This window comes from Pyxicephalus adspersus, chromosome 5 (assembly GCF_032062135.1).
Source record: "Pyxicephalus adspersus chromosome 5, UCB_Pads_2.0, whole genome shotgun sequence".
Lineage (NCBI taxonomy): Eukaryota > Metazoa > Chordata > Amphibia > Anura > Pyxicephalidae > Pyxicephalus > Pyxicephalus adspersus.
The window spans coordinates 143,665,362-143,685,816 of record NC_092862.1 but is presented as its reverse complement, the minus strand read 5'-3'; the positions used below and the strand labels follow the sequence as shown (position 1 = coordinate 143,685,816).

At 38.2% G+C, this 20,455-nt stretch overlaps 1 protein-coding gene across 2 annotated transcripts in view; it reads right to left on the bottom strand.

Annotated features, from left to right (window-relative positions):
• Positions 1–674: 674 nt before the first annotated feature.
• VIPR1 (vasoactive intestinal peptide receptor 1) overlaps positions 675–20,455 on the bottom strand; it is a 169,792-nt gene continuing 150,011 nt past the window's right edge. For both annotated transcript variants that reach the window (XM_072412988.1, XM_072412989.1), the window contains 3 exons: positions 14,658–14,787; positions 8,173–8,214; positions 675–7,627 (listed from right to left, as the gene is read on the bottom strand). In XM_072412988.1, the coding sequence (XP_072269089.1) occupies positions 7,436–7,627; positions 8,173–8,214; positions 14,658–14,787 (364 nt within the window). In that variant the 3' untranslated portion in view covers positions 675–7,435. The remainder of the gene's footprint in view (positions 7,628–8,172; positions 8,215–14,657; positions 14,788–20,455) is intronic.

Genomic DNA, 20,455 nt, shown 5'->3' with positions numbered 1-20,455 from the left:
AAAAAAAACAAAAACATGAAGGTTAGTTTAGTTTTTTTTTTTGCTTGTTGCTGGGGAAATTTTCTCTGTTGTAGTGGGGGAAAATTGTTACATTTTAAGCTGTCCCTGGTTCCAGTTATAGCTGCGGAGATTTCCCCTTATTTCTTGTTCTATCCAGATCAGTGTTTCTCACCCAGGGTTCCTCCAGGGGGCGCTAGGGGTTCCTGTAGCAGTTTGCACCTCTCCAGTCAGTATAAGTGACCCCAATGATCTGTAAGGGTGACATTCTTCGGAGGAATTCCTACTGACCACCACACTAATATACTGTGATCTGTGGATATAATATTTATAGAAGGGGTTCCCTGAAGACCCAAAAGTTATTTCCAGGGATCCCCAATGGTAAAAAGGTCGAGAAACTCTGATCTAGATAAAAAAAAACATTTCCCCAAGAGCCACAGACAGCAAAAAAGGCTTTCGATATATTTTAAATACCTATTGCATGCAAAGATTGAATGATTTCACATCCATGCATTATGATGATGAGATATCTATCATTAGATAAAACTGAGCACGGTTACATTAAAATATAAAAGGAATTTCCGGTTTTATCTGACATACAAAGCAAAGTGCTTAGTAGTTTCAGAGTTCAATAAAACACCATTGGTGGTGAAATTGTTGGGGTTGATTTTATCCCCCCCCCCCCCCCCAATAAATGGATAATGCTACAAATACTTTACCTTTTAAAGAAATAATAAAAAATGAAATAAAAAGCCACTCATAACATACAACTATAAAATTCCTATCTTATGTCCCAATGTCCATCAGGCACTGTGCAGCAAGGCCAGGCTTACCATAGCAGGTTGGGATGGGGTGGTAATAAGGATAACATACCAAACATCATTACTTTATCTAATTTTCATTTTTTTGCTTTCTCTACAACTAAAATATTCCTAAAACCAAAAATGTTACCACAATTGTTCATCTTACATTTGGCACATTAATGCAACATTTACAGCAGCCACAACTCATTTTGCAGAGAAAAGATCTCACACCTGCTATAAGACGCTTCAGGAAATTGGTCTGCAGAAATGAGAACGTTTTAATTTAAGATGAAGATTGGAGGAGAATTTTGGGAAATTAGGCAAACATGACAAAATAAACCAACCCAGCTCCGGTTCAGGAACCTTCTGCTCCAAAATGAGAATTGGAGTTTCTTTGACCGCGGCTACAAGTTCTCTTTAATATTCTCCTACATATGTAAAATATACAATCAGACGCCTCTGTAACACATAACACAACCTTCCTCCAGATAACAATTGCTGACTCAGGGGCTCTGATTTATTAAAGCTTTCCAAGGCTGGAGAGAATACACTTTCACCAGAGAAGCTGGGTTATCCAGCAAACCTGGGATGGATCTGGTCCAAGATTCAAAGCATCTGCTAACAAATAGCAAATGACATTGAAGAAATCCATTCCAGGTTTGCTGGATCACCTAGCTTCACTGATGAAAGTGTATTCCCTCCAGCTTAGGAGAGCTTTAATAAATCAATGAATCAATAAGTCCACCAAAAGAAAGATCTGCATGGAGATAGAGATATCCTCCATGTGTTTAATGCCAGCTGCCACACCAATAATATGGTCTACTGATACTTCCAAGATGCGATCAAATTCTCTAAACTTTTTACATTTTTCAGGGTATATAGTGGTCTATCCAGTCTCTAACCCCACCTCTCCATTTTTTATGACCTCCAATTTTTCCAAAAGCAACAACCATACATATATATTATAAAATATAATATATCAGTATCCACCCAGGAATTGAGTGGGAAGCTGTAGGTGGATGGTATCCCCTGTATTGTAACCCAATTTTTCAGGTATCCACCCCAGAACAGCCGGGTGGGTACTGAAAAGTGTCGGGTGGTGCGCCCAGCTAAAAGGGCCTGGGGAGATCACTGTTATATAATATAAATGATATAATATAGATGTATGGCATGGATGTGATTCCATTCTAAATGGAATTAGAAGGAATATGTTTCCCTGTCAGGAAGGAGAATTCCAAAAGGGACAATCATGTTGGATAGAGCAGGTTTCAAGGTACCACATTTAATACTGTATTAAATACAGGTGCTGGGGAGAACATTGTTATAGAAAATACAATTATATAATATAGATTTATGGCATGGTTGTGTTCACTTTAATATGATCTGACTTTTGATTTAATTACAAATATATCCTAACTCTTATAGTGTAGGGAACTGGTGATTCTTTTTGTGTAGAACGTTCACCAAACATGTAAAACATTTCATTAAAATGCATTGCATTGGGAGAATTGGTGGAAATGGTTTTTGGTGATTACAAGGAGCAATGGGAAAAAATGGCTCCTGGAAGTCAGGTAAATTGCTTTTATTTATAACATCCTTGTGACCAAAAATGATCCCCTGGCAGCTGAAAACATGATGTTCAATATTAAGGAACCCTAATGCTAAGCTTAGCCCTTTGCTTATCAACAAAAACAGATCTATTTGTCTTCGAAATGATCGCAAGTCCAACTCATAGCATCTATTTGATGATCTTGTTGGGGAGATGAGGCCACAAACTAAAATGGGGAACACTCACCATCAGAGTATCCAAAGACAAGAAGCAAGCAATAATTCAACACAGAAAACCTTACTTTTCAGATTACATTATAATCCCTTTTCAAACCCCTGGACGTTATCATCAAACCCCTTAAAATAGAACAAAATCTCAATAAGCTTGCATTGAAAATATTCTGATTGCTAGTATATCTGGAATTATCCATCTTCACACTTCATTAATTCCAAGACATTAATCTTGAACCAGAAGTGATTATATTAATCCCTAGAATTCCTTCCATGTTATCAGTCCTGCACACATTTTGTTCAACGGTGCCAAGCCTTGATGAAGGGGACCCTTTGAACCCTTGAAACTAGTTGGATTTTTATGATATGCGCTTGAATAAATTGAATCAAGACTACAAGGGTTCTGCTTTTATCCCTTTTCTCTTAGTAGTTCTATGTTCTTATTTCAAACAAAAAGCCAACCTTTGGCCACCACATCTGCAGAAACTGCCTAAGGAGAATCAGTCCTTCCAATGGATATGACTGGGAGCCGATAATGGTTTAGGAGATCCAACAATCCCCCACCGTTCTTTAACTTCTGTTACTTTCAACTACCCTGGCAGTCGGTATAAAGATGTCCTTTTAGCAATAGTTTTGCTTGTCATTGGGATAGGAGCCTCTTTACAATGGTCATCAGCATGAAAAGTGTCCCTATACACTGATGGTCAATGGGAGATGTTCCCCTTTGCATTGCTTGTCAGAATCAGGAATGTCCGGTTACATCGATCAATGCTCCAGGAAACCCTCGGAAACCCTTGGAAATCTCTCAATCTCAGAAGGATCTCATGAGCTTGAGGAAATTATCCAGAGTATCAGTTCTGATTACAGGATCATTTTGTTGATAAGATGGATCATATTAAAACAGTCAGACTGGTTGGACAATGGACATGGTAACCCAAATAACCACTCAAACCTTCAGTTGTATGGGCTTCAACAATAAAAGATAAATAAAATTTGTGCCAAATCTAATACAAACAGATGAGGCTCCATTGGGCACTGGATCACTAAGACTGAAGAAGACTGGAAAAATGTAGCCTGTTCTGATCAATATTAAAACACAGATAGTGGGCTGGTTACCAAGTCCAATAAAACACCTTGGAATGTGTTAGAATGGAAGATTCACAGTAATAATGTACAGAAACATCTGCAAGAACTGTGTGATGCAATCATGTCATCATGGTGCTGAATTTCATATTATTCAAGGAATGTTTGTGGTTTGAGGAATCCGTGCCACGAAGAAGAGGGAGAGATGACCCAATAAAAGTATTGAGTATCTGTAAAATTGGATAGTGGGGTTTATAGATATCAGTGTCACCAGGACAATAAAAAATGAAGTCCTTCACAAAGCAATTAAACCTGAGAGGTTCTAATTCTTCATCACTAATTCCCTGGTGGCTCAGGAATGTCTGTAACTTGCCAATGACAATTCCCCCGTAATGAGTTATTAGGAAAACACCTCCAACTACCCCAGTGACTTCTCCATAGGCTAGATGCTGATTTCAGGGCAAAGTGACAGGGTCTCTTTAACACCTTCTTCCAAATCTATTTACTATACACCTATTTCAACTTCCTTTGTCACAAGCACCTAAACTTTCTCCTTATCGGGGAGCATATTATCTTACGCCATGATGCAATGTTCACATCAGGCATCCAATCATACACTTTAATTACAATGGCACTATTGCCTTAACAAATAATATTTTGCTGTGATAAGAAGTGTATGAGTGGGGAGTACTACATTATAAGGGTTAGGGGTCTGGCTTTAAAGGTATCCCATCATATTTTCTGAATCCTGCACAAGATCTATTTATATAAGTGTTCAGTGCAGAACTGGAATATTATATTTGGTTGGAATGATGATGGAATATCAATATTACATTTAAATAAAAATAGAGGAGACGTAAAAAAAACAAAGTTGTTAAAAAATTCTGAAATGGAAATAATGAAACAAAAAAAATACTAAATAAAAAAAACAATTTTCTGATACAATCGCTGCCACTGACCTTAACAGGATAATAAATGCAAAGCATGCTCTGTACACATATGTATTTGCTGGCCTCCAGAATTTTGGGACCCTGACCTTTAATTGATCTCTCCAATGCCTGGACCTTGTGTAAATATTCATAAATTAAAGCTGGTTGAGTAGACATGTTCATAAAAGATATTTCTTTGCAGGTTCAATAGGATCCTATGACCTATCTCTACTGGCCAGATTATTCTGTGATACCGGAGAAGCCAAATCCTAAGAAAGACGATTGTAAAATGATTTTTGTTTGCGGAAATATTGTTATTAAAATAAAACAGCTGACTATCATTTTGTCACAGCGGTAATGATAGGGCATGCAGAACTTTTATAATGAATATGAAGAGATCTGTTTCTGACTATGCCAGATGCAAGCTTTAGCAATCTGAGTTTTGTAATGCAGATAATGCTGCCAGGACTAATGGAATCATATTGCTTTCTATGAGAATTCACAGCAATGCACTGGTCCGGTTTCTTGCCAAATCATGTTGCATGCATTTATTTCCCAGTGCCAAATCACAAGCAAAATTCTGGAAACTCCACCTGCTGCCATTCTATTGCCCCATAGCATGCAATAAAGGAGCTGATAGTGGTGGCAAATTGTAGAACACAGCAGGTCAGGAGTTCATTAGTAAGAACTGTGCAGAAGCAAAGACGCCAGCAGGTATGGGTGGATGGGAAGAAGCTGTACAGAGAGCAGCACATATACTGAGCTGGGAGGACATGGGGGCAGATCAAGAGGGAACAGGCTTTGAAATGAGCTTTAGCTTCTTCATCTATGAATATTTAACAATCCAGCCAACTGCTAAATAAATGGGTGCTGGTGGTGTGAGCTAGGGCAGTGTTTAATATTTGGCACATTCCTTGCCACATGGTCTTCAATCTTGGAAACCTTGCCAATGGGGATGTTATGGTGGTACTTGGGAGGTTTATGTTCATAGACGTCTATGTTCATGTGGCATGGAAAGCACCCTGATAACGTCACCCTCAGTGCAAAGAATAGCTTGCTGTTCTTTTCTCCTCACACCATGCATCCACCTCATTATCTGAAGACGACTTATTTCTGTAGAAGTCAGCAGGCAGCAGAAGAATTCCCCCTTTTGAGGGCATTCCAAGACTTTTACTGGACACATTAGCGAAATAATGCCTACAAAAGCCACAGAGACCACTTCCGGCACAATTTTAAGTAATTTAAAGTTTAAGTAAACCCCAATGATATCCTTTTGGCTATCTGTAGGGGTGACATTCTTCCCAATGGCCAGCCATGTAAGAAGTATTCTTCCCAGTGATCACCACTTGTGAATTTAGAAATTATAGCAGGGGGTCCCTGAAGACCTAAAACTTATTTCAAGGGATCTTCCATGTTAAAAATGTTCAGAAAGACTGATCTGTAAGGGTTCTACCCAATGGCCATCTATGTACGAAGTACTCTTCCTAGTGATCAGCAGCTAGATTGTGAATATAATAATTATAGAAGAGATTTCCTGAAGATCTGAAATTTATTTCAAAGAGTTCCCCCATGTTAAAAAAAGCACTGGCTATAGGTAATAAGGCATCTTTGGCTTCCACTAGGAAGCCTCCTGAAAAATCAAATCATTTATTCTAGAATGATGTTGGGATAGTAAGGAGCCTGATGTGAGTAGGAAGAGGCGAACAAATGCATGAGCCACTATGTTGATTTTTCATATATATATCCTGCTAAACCTTTCCCAACAAAAGCTAATGGTTTGCATTCCACCTTGCTGTTTAAAAAAAACTATAACATGAACATATACTATATAACATAGCTAAAATAAACACACACACACATATATATATGTACACCTACACACACACACACACACATATATATATATATATATATATATATGTATGATCTGTATCTAAGTAGTTTGGCATTTAAGAACATTTGTTACATGAACTCAGTAAGGTCAGAAAAGAGTAATTTTTTTTTTATCTGAAAATAAATTCATTTTTTAGAAAACTTTTTTTAGCTTCTGTTAAATACTTTGGAGTTTTTCTTCTAAATCTTGGCACAACAGTGAAACTGCAAGTACATCCATAAAAATAGAAGTTAAAATAAATGCTAGTTGCAAAATACACCCCCCCACCCCAATTCTTTTATTTAACTGATAAACTGAATGTAATAATTACATTTTAGGATATATTTTCTAACTGGAACATTTGACTTAAAAGGGCTCAGAAATATGTTTAAAACTTTTTTGTGCATTATTTGACTTTGAAGCTACAATATTTTCATATACTTACCACTATATAAAGTTTTTTTTTTTTAAATTTTTTGTTACTTAACAAACAAACAAAAAGCACCCTGAAGCCCAGCATCGCGCCTGGTTCTGAAATGACTAAAAACAGCACAATTTGCACATAGACAATGAACGCTGCGTTTTTAGCTTATGTTGAATGGTGCAACGCTCATCTCTGTGGCATTCGCCGACACCCATACACGTTCCTTTGTGTAAATGTCTTTTCTTGCTCTGTGATCAATTTTGTTAAATAAATATATTTTTTTTGTTAAAAGCTTCCAAGTTTTTGAAGACTTGCTCAAAAAAAGTGTTCCGAGACATTCCAGTATGAAGAAGAGTCCGAAGTCTTCTAATGAATTGTTTTGGAAAAAATCCTCCTTTGCCCCAAGGATTCACAAGAGGCTTAAGACGCAATGCCATAAAGTGCAATTCCGAACTATAGGTGTTCAGATTTCCAAAGATTTCACATGGCACCAAGGTGGAGAGAACACCTTTGGGCTGCCTTAGGTTCCACAAGGAGTTTTTGGACTTCAGACCAAAGAAAACTCTGCCTGGAAACTGGAACATCTTCTCGTCTTTGGACTGCATTTGGTCAACATGGAAATTTGGGTGCTGAAGTTGGTTCCATTGCTGCCTAGTGATGGGTGGTGATACTTCATATCCTTTCCCATAAACCTCTCCAGATTCCACCGCCTCCATTTTCTTTTTAACTCAGCTTGAACCTAAAATGTTTAGAAAGAAATGTCAATAGTCATTTTCAGATAATGCCATGGTTAGGTAAGACTTTTTATGAAACATTAAAGCTCCGTATCTAACCACATAACAAGGACCTCTCAGGCCTTTTTGCTTTCTCCTAACAGATTGAGGTTCTTCATTGATCACTACCTATGGCTACAATTTGTGCCTCCTTGTCTAGTCATATGGTTTCTATTCATATGTAACATTGGGTGCCCCATTTTATTGACCATCATCAGAAATGAGAGAGAATGAGATTTGGTGCAGCGTGCAAGCACATTCAGCCCTGCCATTCCGTCCATCACTTTGATTTTATGCTCTGCTTCTATTCACTTATCCACCTGATTATTTTTATACTTTCCCTTATTCAATTTTAGGTTTAAGTGGGCCTTAATTATATCAACCAATCAATTTTTCAATTTCATTTCCTACCCTGCATTAGAATAATGGGCTTGGATTTAGTATTTGGCACCAGGCTTCCTTTTTAACCTTTATTCCAATTGTATTGTTTACAAAGCAGAATTTCCCTTACCTCTCCATTCAGGAAGCAATAGAGAATCGCCACCACAAAGCCCTGAAAAAGAAAAATACATGATAAGAATTGCATTTAGTGGAAGAACAAAGATACAATATGTAACGTTTTATGATACATTTTGTTTATTTTTCTCTCTTATCCGCTGTATTGTTTGGAAAAGCAACAATAACTACAGGAGAGCTTCAGCTCCTATCAAGTGGATGTGGAAGAAACGGCACTCACAGAAGAGCACTTAAGCAACATTAAGATAACTAGACAACCTACACGTTGTAAAATCTAGCTATAATCTAGCACAGATCAGTAAGTCTAATGCAAAGTAAGCAACCAGCCAACAACAACAGGTTACAGAAACATGAATAACAGCAAATATAGAAACTCCTACAAAACAAGAGCTTAGTCATTCATATCATCTATTACTATACTGGTGCTGTCAGCTCATTGACCTTTATAGGGCTCCAACTCTTCACATGGGAAGAATGCATGAAGAAAAGAAATTAGCAAATGTAGGAGTTTAATTTCTCCAATGTTTCAGCAAAATGGTGCCACCTTGGCTCAGTGCATTGGAGTTGGTGCAGAAGAAGCAATCAGGTAAGGTTTTATTGCAGAAATGGACAGGCGATGCCCCTTCTGCTTTCAAAATCATTGAGCTTTCCATGTGCAGCTCATCGTTGGTAGTTGGGATACCTGGCACGATCTGCTTTCCATTGCAACTTTCCGGACTGAATGAACTCCTGAACGCCTGCCTTGGAGCTACATGACCCAAGCCAATTAGAAGAAAAACAAGGAAGAGAAGGAAGAAGATGGCAGTGCCAACAACAGAATAGAGTCAGCCGAGTATAGGTTCTACATTAAAGGGTGGAAAAGACATGAACTGGATTCTGAAAGTGACAGAAGCTCCTGGACCCATTTTGGACCCGTTCTAGTTACAGGACCGGCTCCCCAATGGCAAAATTAGCAAAAAGATATAATAAAAAATGTGGTGACAGTACAAAAATAATAATTGTATTAAAAATGCAAAATACAATGAACAATAAATTAATCCGAAACACAAAGCAAACTTGTCCAAAGCAGTTTAATATGCAGGACGGAGATTGTGTTTTTGGCAAAATTTGTCAACAAAAATTTGCTGGTTTTTAGCTTAGAAATTCATTTTTTGTTTAAACTTATGTATAGAACTAAGTTTCCAAATTAAAAATATGAAATAAGACCGGTTCTTAGTATAGAAATAGACAGGTGATGTCCCTGCTGCAATAAGTATGTCTACCCGCCTGATCAGTTGCCAAAGTTTGCCGAGCATGTGCAGCTCCCCATTGGTTGTCAGGATGCCCAGCAATCCCGGCTTCACCGGTGGTTGGCAGGACTGAACGAACCATGCGACAGAGTGGGAGCTATGTCATCCTGACCAATCAAGATGGCCAAAGATCAGAATATAGGAGAGAAGGAAAAAAAGAATGGCAGTACTTATGATATAACAAGGACAGGTGAGTATCTACCGGGTTTAGTTCTGCTTTAACTCCTCCAATAATGCAATTACATTTATGCCTAAGCCCCCTCATCCTCAATTCCCCATCCCAGACTAAAACTCCACTGTCCCCGATTCAGCAAGGATTTAGCAAGGCCCTGTCAAAATTTTCACAGCTTACGCCTACATAGGATCTGTACTGCTATTTAGTCAGTAAGTCCTGAGTATGAGCATGTACTGAATGGGGGAACACATGGGCATGCCTGGCTAAGTAGCATTGGGCAAGTGGCTCTAGGTGGCAGGTGTAGTTGAGTATAAGATTTAGAAGGGGGCTGGGACAACTATGAAGTATTACTCCCCTTTATTGGCAGTTTCATGTTCTATTCAATTAGCAAGTAGTGGTAACAACCCTGATAAAATAAAAAGTAACAAAAAAAGTTGTCCTATTTGCTGGCAATGCTACTCATCCTATTGGGTGGTCAGAAGGAAGATGCAAAGGTATGTGGCTATACCAAATAAATGGGGTGTTCCCCTGGCACTCCCACAGTTGGCACGATTTTGAAGCTTGGAGGGAATGGTAAGGTCAGTGTTAGGCCTGGGCGCTGCATTGGCAGGAGGTGACATGTTCCTGAACACCCAGAATCACCAGGTGCACTTGCAGCTTTGGAAGAGGGAGCAGAGCAGGCAGTATAATGGTTAGGGGTCTGCTTTACTGCACCCTGTAGCTTTCCTCCGAACGGGCAATGTGACAGGGTCTCTTTATGAATGGCTATTTGTAATAATTGCAGAATACGCTAACAGTGCAATTGTTAATCAGCAGGCACGTCAATTCTAGCTGCAGAACAGTTATATTAATTCTCAGTTTTTTAGCGCTATATGGAAATCCTCTTCAGACCTCAGCCATTGTTTATTGTTATATTTACCACTAAAGTGATAATTCGTGTTATGGCAGGCAAGTAATGACTTCTTTTCTAATTGGTGCGTCCTGGGTTTTGCTCGGCCAATTAACAGTGGCTAGGACAGCCGAATGCCAATCAAAGACACGGCAGTCTTCCGATTTTAGGCTAATATCAGCCTGCAGGGTCACGTTTATAAGCTCACCGGATCATCTTCTGCCAATTAACAGAAAACCCGGAGCCAGCAGCAGCTCAGGAAGAAATATTCTGCTTTGCTTTGAAGATAAGGAAGTAGAAAATGGAACTTGTATTTTATTTATAATGACAGTTCCTGAGCGCCTAACTCCTGCAAGGGCTGCAGAATAGAGTTGTAGCAGACGATGGAGTGCGTTCTACTCTATTGGTATCTGAATCTGTTCTACTTTGTTTAGTATTAGCAATATATTGAATACATCGAGTAAAAAAGCTGCAGGGTTCAATTATAAAACTTTAATTTCATTCTCTGATCTGTACAAGGTGACATTTTTGGGACATTTGGTGTCTGCAATATAAAACTGTATATTGACACTAAACAGGAACATTTCGGTTATCTGGCATCTAATTAAGCGATTATTTCAGAGCTAATTATAAGGTACAGATCAGGATGTCCCCGGTATCTATTCGATGATCCTGAATTAGGTATTGACTTCACAAAAAAAAATATGTAATTTAATTCAGGAAAGCATTTTTCTGCCTAAGCGCTCCAAGTTGGAAAAAAATAATATTTGTGCATAACAATAAAATGGAACTAAACTCAGAATGTGAAGATTTGGTATAAGGAACATTTAGACATGTGACTAAGCAATAAGTGGATAAGCTGGTACTAAAACATGTACGTGGTATATAAGTGCCTAGGTCAGCAGTCGCCAAACTTTCGGGCCTCACTGACCACTAAATTCATAATTTTAAATCTCGTGGACTATTATTATGAATTTTTTTAAAAAAGATAAATACATTTGTAAAATAATGCTTAGAGAACTTCCATTTTAATAATAGAAAAAGAACATCTTTAAAGCTTGTTTAATTGTAACAAAAATATTAAAGTTAGTTTAATTATTACAAAATAATCTAAGCTTATTTAAGTATTACACATTTTTAGTGTGATATTTGTTTCTGCTTGTTTGAAATAAGTTTATGGATTCTTGGCCCCAATGACGTTACTGCAAGACGGAGAGACTTTTTTATTTCAAGCCGAGACCAAGTTTTAATTGCTGTGACAGATGAAAATGTCTTTTCATAGAATGTCCAAATTTTTCTGCTGACCACCAGCAGTCCATGGACCACCAGTTGGTGACTGCTGGCTTAGGTCAGCCATTCTAACCAGGGTTCCAAGGAATTCCAGGGTTCTTCCAGAAGGTGCTAGAGCTTCTTCGAACCCTGTTACCTTACCTAATTACGATGTCTGCAGAGTTCTGGGGCAATACCACTTGGTAGAGCCAGCTGCATGAAAGATGTTTAGTTGTATATACAGGTGGTATTCTAGCAATCATCATATGGAGTGGCAAATCCTTCCAATGGCCACAATATCAGAGGCACTTTTCCCAATGACCCCCAATAAATGGGTTGTAGCAGAGCTGAAATATTTTGAAGGGTTCAGAGGCACAGGGGTTGATAAAGTCCGGCCTAGGCACTTGTGTTTTGCACCCTTATAGCTGTATATCTGTAATGTCAGCTATTCTAAACCAGGGTTATGTGGAATCACGGGGTTCCTCCAGAGGTTGCTGGGGGTTCCTTGAACTATGGCTGATTGCGGATGCCTGCATAGTTTTAAAATCATTTGGAAGAGCCATATGCACAACATTAATAATCTTTTAGGTTGTCTATAGGGGTGGCATTCTGGTGGTTTACCATTGAAGCCCAGAAATCTGGTTACAGAAGGGATTAAAAAATATAATTTCAAGTGTTCCTCAGGAGTAAAAAGGTTGTGAAACACTGATCTAAAGGTTAATACAGATAGTAGACCTTAAATCTAGGTGCCCCAAGAAGTCATTTAGCCATTGAGCGTGCCATACATTGGGGTTCTTCCCTCCCTATAGAACATAACAGGCACTTTTCGGTAACCACCCAGCTGTTTTTGGGTGGGTATCGAATAGTTGGGTGTCAATACAAGCCTACAGCTTCTTCCCACCCAGGTTACAATATTTATTGAGAGAATTTTTGTTCGGGCGGGGGGGGGGGTTCCAGTATTTAGTTTCTCCTCAAGCCAAGGAAAGAGTCTTATTTGTGCAGACACAAGCAAACATAATCGCCAAATTTTCTCAAAAGAGCAATCATTAAAATTGAAAAAGTGCAGCTTGGTAAATGCAAATATTGTCCACAGCTCCCAATGTGTTTGTGTGGCCCAGGGAATGGAATATGGACTTCCCTAATTATATTATGTATTGCAATGATCTGTTTTAGCAGAGGGAAGCCAATCAGAGCTCATTTATATCTAATAATGGCAGATTTTGTTACAGCAAAGTCTGATGAGGTCACATGTGAAAATCATTGTTTTGTAAGGAGATCCTATAGAGCGCACCGTAGCAAGATCTCAAGTCCAACAGCTGATTACTAGAACCCCGGGGCTGTCAGTAAACCAGCGCTGAACCTCAGCATAATAATCAGACCAAACTGTTAAAAAGAATCAGTAACAGATCGCTTTAAACAAGATTCTGATATATTCAGTCCTAAACTAATACAAGTGTGAAGCCATGCTTTTGAAAGACTTTGCTCCGATTTTTTTTTACTTTAAGCTATTTTTGTCTTGGATGTATTTCTTGATATAACTGCTCTTGTCTTGTGAAGAGACCTGAATATGTCTACATCAAAAATGAAAGCATACAACTGAGGATTTCAGTCTCAGGGGAGAGTGGGAAAAAGACAAGGCTAGAACAATAATAAAAAAGGGTTGATCTATTAAAGGAATATACGCTGTTCACATAGCAAAGTGAATTACCCCACATCAAGAGACATTTTGATTAGTATGAATTAAATGAAACTCTGCTTACTTCAACCAGCCAATCACGTACAAAGAATAAACTTTTGCATTTTGGATTTCTTTGCGTCTGATTGGGTATTCTTTGCAAAGTGAATGCTCTCTATCCCTTTGCACTTTTGTTTTTTGTCGGTGGAGCCTCCAGCCTGCAGGTTATCTCTATGGTAGAGCTCACATAGAAATCACATAAACATTAACCACCTTTTTAGTTATCAGTGGGGAGTGAGGATGTCACTTACAGCTGCGACTGAGAGCCATCAGCAGTGCAAGATATCAGCTGTTCATTTTCAACGTTTCCAATGTATAGATTAGCAAATGGAACTAGTAAACCTGGCACATGTTACTTTGAGTTCATATATATTCACCACGTTGAATACAAAACATACAAACAAGCACTGATTAAAGGCATCTTTCATTCACAATCATATAAAAAAACATAGTTAATTTATATAATAAATAACATCCAATATCACCAGGAATGCATCTCCTGAAGCACAATTTGCGAAACGCGTTGAAACATAGTAAGACAGAGGAGACTGTAATGTATGCCATGTATGTCCAATGATGTTGGTACATGTAGGTTTTATTATTAAGAAGTATGGTTTTATGAATATGTTGTGAATGGCCATTTTATGAAAGGTGTCTTAAAAATTCATAACAATGCTTGTCTGTAAGTTTTGCATTCAAAGTGGAGATTGTGTATAAACTCACTCTTAGCATACGTAATGGTATCAAGGAATAGGAATACTAGGATTGTAAACAGGCATGCCTGCAATTTAATGCCTAACACTAACCATATATATTATTGACTTCTGAATGAAGTGGGTATAATTGGGTACAGTTGTAGAGATAATTTTGGACAGGGCATTACTCAATGAATGAACTCATGAATTCAACATCCAACAAATGGTCAGGACAAGCTTGTGTCATGGGTTCAACAATGGTGTGGAGCTATGAACAATGGAAAGGATGTCTTCCTCTAGTAGGTTACTGGATCCACCCATCATTTGAGGATAGACTTACCTCTTACAAACAACAATGAAAATGTTAAAGCTGCCCATTTCTACTTCTACATGGTTTTCTAAAAAAGCCCCCATCCCAGCTACCTTACCTGGAACGATCCGAGGATGAGCTCAAAGACAAGTTTGACTTCCACCTTGAAGTTGTCGGGGAAGAAGGCGAACATGATATAATGAACTCCGAAGAGTGGGATTAGTAGAAGAGTTGACTTGGCCAGCCTCCTGCAGAAAGAGAATTTATATCATGAGGTGGTCACTCAAAACACAGAAAGCAGGTAAAAGGATTACAATCAAGTTATATTTACACCACACTATTCCCCGTAATTGTAGGTATACCAAGGGCTTAAAATAACTCGCCCTCTCCGACAGAAGGCTCGGAATGACAGCTATGTGATTCTTCTGTTTACAACAGGGTATTAGCCATTATCTTCTCAGGCAACAAAACCATTTTCTTCTTATATAGCGATAATCTAACCAATTCCAAAATAGAAAGCTTTTTACAAAATCACCCGTATTTTTCAGAGCCATTATGGATGATGATGACAACTGAGATTTCGCACACAGTTTTAAAGGAAAGCAATAGGCATGAACATGAGAGAGCAGGATCATCTGAAATGCTTGGAGAAAATAAAAATATTTTGTGAAGCTGGTAAAGTACTTAAGACCACCTGCCTATTGTGATGGGGGGTTCTACTTTCACCTATATGGTAGAAATCCTGTCCATTAAAATGTTAATTATTTCTTTCGCTCAGACTCATCTTCTGCCCTTACACTGCATTAAAATGTAAGTCTAATGTTATATATCAGTAATCTGTACAGTCTGGTGGTTCGGGTGAATTTGTGGCTTTTTAGGTCTCTTCTTTATATAAAATTTGAATAATATAAAACTAAAACTCCAAAAAACTAAAAAGTGGGTGACCATCTTAATGGCTGGGATAGAAGAGCATTCCTGTGATATAAGGAGTAGAGTTTCTCTCTCTCTTTTTGAAGTGCCAAAGGATAAACAGTGGTGATTTAATTCTTCCGCATTCACAGATCAGTGGACCTCCCTTACCTGGGCGATGATATAGATAAAGCATGCAAGGACATTTTAGACTATTGTGCTCTTCCAGCCTTATGGTCAAAGTTTGGTGAAGACCCCTTTCTGTTCGCCCATGACTGTACCCCGAGGGACAAAGCCCCCTCCATAAAGACATGGGGTCACCAGTTTGGTGTGGAGGAACCCGAGTGTCCTGCAGAGAGCCCTGACCTCAACCCTACTGAACACCTTTGGGATGAATTGGAATGGTGAGCCAGGTCTTCTCATCCACCATTAGCACCTGCCTCACCAATAATCTTTTAGCTAAACAGGAACAGATTTAGAAACTTGTAGAAAGCTTTTTCGAAAGAATGGAGGCTGTATTAGCCAAGGGGGAAAAATCAATGTTAATGGCCATGGTTTTGAAACAAGATGTCCACTGGTTCACCAAAACCCTAAATTTCCTGCCGCTTTGATTCATCTTTCATTTACCTCTTTGCCACCCCATACAAGCAAAAGAACTGGCCCTGTGTAACCCCAAGATGATCTTATGGAGGTTACATAAAGCTGACAACTGTTTTGGGCAAATTCCTTGACACTCTTGGCATTTGGCATCCAGACACACTTGGCATCCAGGACTACATCAATGGATGAAGACGAAAAGGGACACATCCTACCTCCAAGTATTGGTAATGTCTCTCTCTTTCGGTGGGTGCACAGATTAGCAAGGGGTGGAATGGTAGTAAAAGCAATGTGGCAGAGAAAGGAATTATTTTACTGGATTGGAATAAATTAATTCCCATGTATTCTAGCCCTTTAATTGAACCCTTTGCATGGGTAAAGTTCACTTTAAATGTGACAATTTTCCTAAAACTAAAGGAACAAATATATGATTAGACACAAAGGAATATTTCCAATGGTGATGCAAAGTTCTTTGAGATACACAATCCAATCTACTTAATTAACAAGGAAAAAGGCTGACTTTTTATTACAACTGTAGCCAGAAATATTATTAGATTGAAAAGCAATTAATTACTCCCCTGATTTCATCTGAATATATAATATAGTAATTGTATTGAACAGTTTTGGCTCCTGCGGATACTCATAAGCAAGCGATGAAACAATTTGTTAAATAATAGATAGAAGCCCAGTATAATTCCCTGCATTACCTGCTTGATGGCTGGAGGTATTTCATCTGAGTTTGGGGTAGGTATCAACTTCCTTTATCACAACTTACATTTTCATAGGAAATAAATGGATTCCAATTGCTACTCTAAGCATAGGTTACCATTACCAATAATTAAAGCAGATCCTAAATCAGATACTATTCCCATTACCTGAATGTAATGTGTCGGTGTAACTTTTCTAAGTATTTATTACCACTTTTGTTTGGGCATCATTCAGGGTCCCTAACACTTTTTGGAGTGCTGACAGCTGAGACACAATCGTCTAAATCTGGGTCTGTGCAGCTCCTGATTGTTCACAATCATGTGGCACTGATCAGCTCCTACTGCGCTGACCTGCTACAAAGTCACAATATTGCAATCTGATCACTGGGAGAGGAGAATGTGGAATTGCTTCCTTCTGCATGAAGCAGATTAATTACACAGCTCCACAAAAAAAAAATGTTGATGTTAAAAAAAAAATGTTAACACAGCATATTATTATCAATCTTTATTTACACCGTTTTTTTGCATTTTATATATTAAATGTAGCATTATTTTCATGAAACATTTTCTTTTTTTACAGAAATATGAGTTCTTCAAGAAGAAGTTGTTTAAATGACCCTAATGTATTTTGTTACATTTGTGGTGAATATTCTAAGCAAAAACAGAGAAGAAACATTACAGAATTTGTGAAACTAAGTTACTAAGATAAGTATTGGGCTCCCCATATGGTATGCAAACTTGTGTAGAGTGTCTACATCAGTGGAAAAATTGAAAACTGAAAAGTTTGAAATTTGCTATACCTATGGTATGGCGAGAGCCCAGAAATCATCATAATGATTGTTATTTTTGTGCTGTGAATGTAAAAGGTTTCAATCGTTACAAGAAACACAAGTGGCAGTACGGTGATTTGGAATCAGTAAGACGACCTGTGCCGCATGGTGCCGATGTTCCCATAGCAGTGTTCAGTCCATGATATTTCTGTATCCGACATGGAATATATACAGGGAGTATAATCTAGGAGTTAGCAGTGGAAGTGAATATGAAGTGAATATGTTTCATCAAACCAGCAGTTCTCCCAAGAAGAGCTCAATGATTTAATACGTGACCTAAGTCTGTCACAACAAGCATCTGAACTTTTGTCATCCAGGCTAAAAGAAAAGGACTGTTTGAGACCGGAAGATAAAATAACGGTTTATAGGACAAGAGAGGTGACACTCCGACCATATTTCAGTGAAGATGGAGACTTTGTGTTGTAACATCCCTGGACTACTAGCCCATATGCGAGGACCAGAATACTGAGCAGAAGACTGGCGGCTTTTCATAGACAGTTCTACTCCAAGTCGCAAATCTGTTTTACTGCATAATGGCAACTGCTATGCATCAATTCCAATTGGCCACTCAACAAATCTTAAAGAAGAATATGAAAATTTAAAAATGGTTTTACAAAAGCTTTGCTATCATGAACACCAATGGTCCATATGTGTTGATTTAAAAGTAGTGAACTTCCTACTTGGACAGCAAAGTGGATACACAAAGTCCCCATGTTTCATCTGCTTGTGGGATAATAGAGCAAAGCAGGATCACTGGAAAAACGTGACATGGCCTCCAAGGGAAAACATGAAAAAGGTGCAGCGATCATCATTACCGAGCCAATGGTTGACAAAGAAAAAATCATTCTCCCCCCACTACACATAAAGTTGGAAGTAATGAAGCAATTTGTTAGAACTCTGAACAAGGATGGTGATTGCTTCAAATACATTTGTAGATTCCTCCCTGGATTGAGTACTGAAATATAAAAGCAGGAATCCTTGATGGACCCCAGATACGGAAACCGATAAATTATTCAAATTTCAAAAGTTACATGACTGATACTGAAGCTTCTGCCTGGCACAGCTATGTCATGGTTGGCAGGAACTTCTTGGGTAACCATAAAGCACAAAATTATGAAAAACTGGTACAAAACTTGCTCTTAGACTTTAAAAATTTGGGTGCTACTATGAACATAAAGGTTCACTATCTCCATAGCGATTTGCCAAAATTTCCAGAAAACCTTGGAGATTTCAGTGAGGAACAAGGGGAGAGGTTCCATCAAGATATAAAGGTGATGGAAGAAAGGTATCAGATGGGATAGACACATGATGGCAGACTACTGCTGGAGCCTTCAACGTGATTGTCATCATCATCAGCATAAAAGGAAATCATACAAACTGAGTTTTTCAATTATTTCTTTGTGATTAATTCTGTAAATATATTGAATATAGAATATATTGACATTAAGTATTTCAAAAATTTAATTTTGTATATGTAGGTATATCTAGTTTAAGTTTGCTTATTTTCGTTTTTCATTAGTTTTCTATGAGGTTATTATTGAGATCATTAATTCAAAAACTAGAACATATTTGGAATCTGTGCATCAAACATAACCTAAAATGACTTTAATCTGTTTGGCGAGAAAATGTTTGTTGACTAGTGTAATTTCTAGTCTAGTAATTCATTTCAATGTAACAATGTTGAGCTTTTTTGAAAATTGATATTATTGCTGTATATTGTCATCCAAAGTAGGAATGATTTCATGAAGACTTGCAAAGTTTTAGACAGGACCTCTTTTTTCCCCAGACGGTTGTTAATAACACGCATGTCGTTCTCTTTTTTCACCGGAATGTAGATGAGGTTATTTCCTGATTGCTCATTCAGACAGATATATTGAATTTAGTGGCTGCACTCAGGTTGCTGCTGCCTTGTGCCAATATTAAATGGAAAAGCTAAATTGATTTACTTCCTGCAAAGTGACCTCTCCGGTACGGATTGTGGCGTTTCTGAGTTAATTGCTTTCTGACAAATTTATTTTCTTAACATTTTAAACTACTAACTGAATTGAAGTTAGTTTGGTTCTTAAAGAGAACCTGTTACAAGTGTTTTGTGGGTGCTGCCGCTCCGGACTATGTTGTGAGGTTGTAGCTACAATATACTCCTTCAGTCTGGAGTTGTCCCCTCCAAATCCTTCTCGTTCACTTAAACGAGGAGACTGAGAGCTCCGTGAACGTTGGGGGTGTATGGCCCTTGAACCTTTTGGATGCCACATTACCCGCTCTGTGGCTCTATGAATGGGAGTTCCGGGTGACATCATGGACAATATTTGGTCAATAAGGACACTAAGGGTTCCCTGTGTTGTTCCCACAATGCAGTAATGTGATGGGTTAACTTTGGAAAGATGCCACTCATGGATTTACTTCACTGGACAACGTGGTTGACATGGATTTGTTATTTTTATTTCAATCAAATTTATGTTATGCTTCCTTCGTATTTACTTACATAAAATTTAACACTTTCTAAGATTGAGTACAGGATACTAATGTACCCCATTACTTATTCCCCTGGGTTAGGGATATCTGCGGGTCCCGTTTTAAGTGTTTATTACCAATAAGTAGAATCAATATGCAAGATTCATCGGCAATTCACTGAACCCATAGTGAACCAAATGTACAGAATGAGCAGTGTTTGATGCCATGGTGCACAGCATGGGATCACCGGAAGACAGGCATTTCCTAACAGCTTTGAAGCTTTCAAAAACTTTTAAAAACCTGCAAGAGTTTGCACATTTGTCTCCTCTGGACATTTGATTTCCTCCCACCACCATGCATTTAGGTATTTGGCTCCCCTAGAAATTGTGCTGTGCAAAAAAAGCAGCAAAACTAAGGAACTG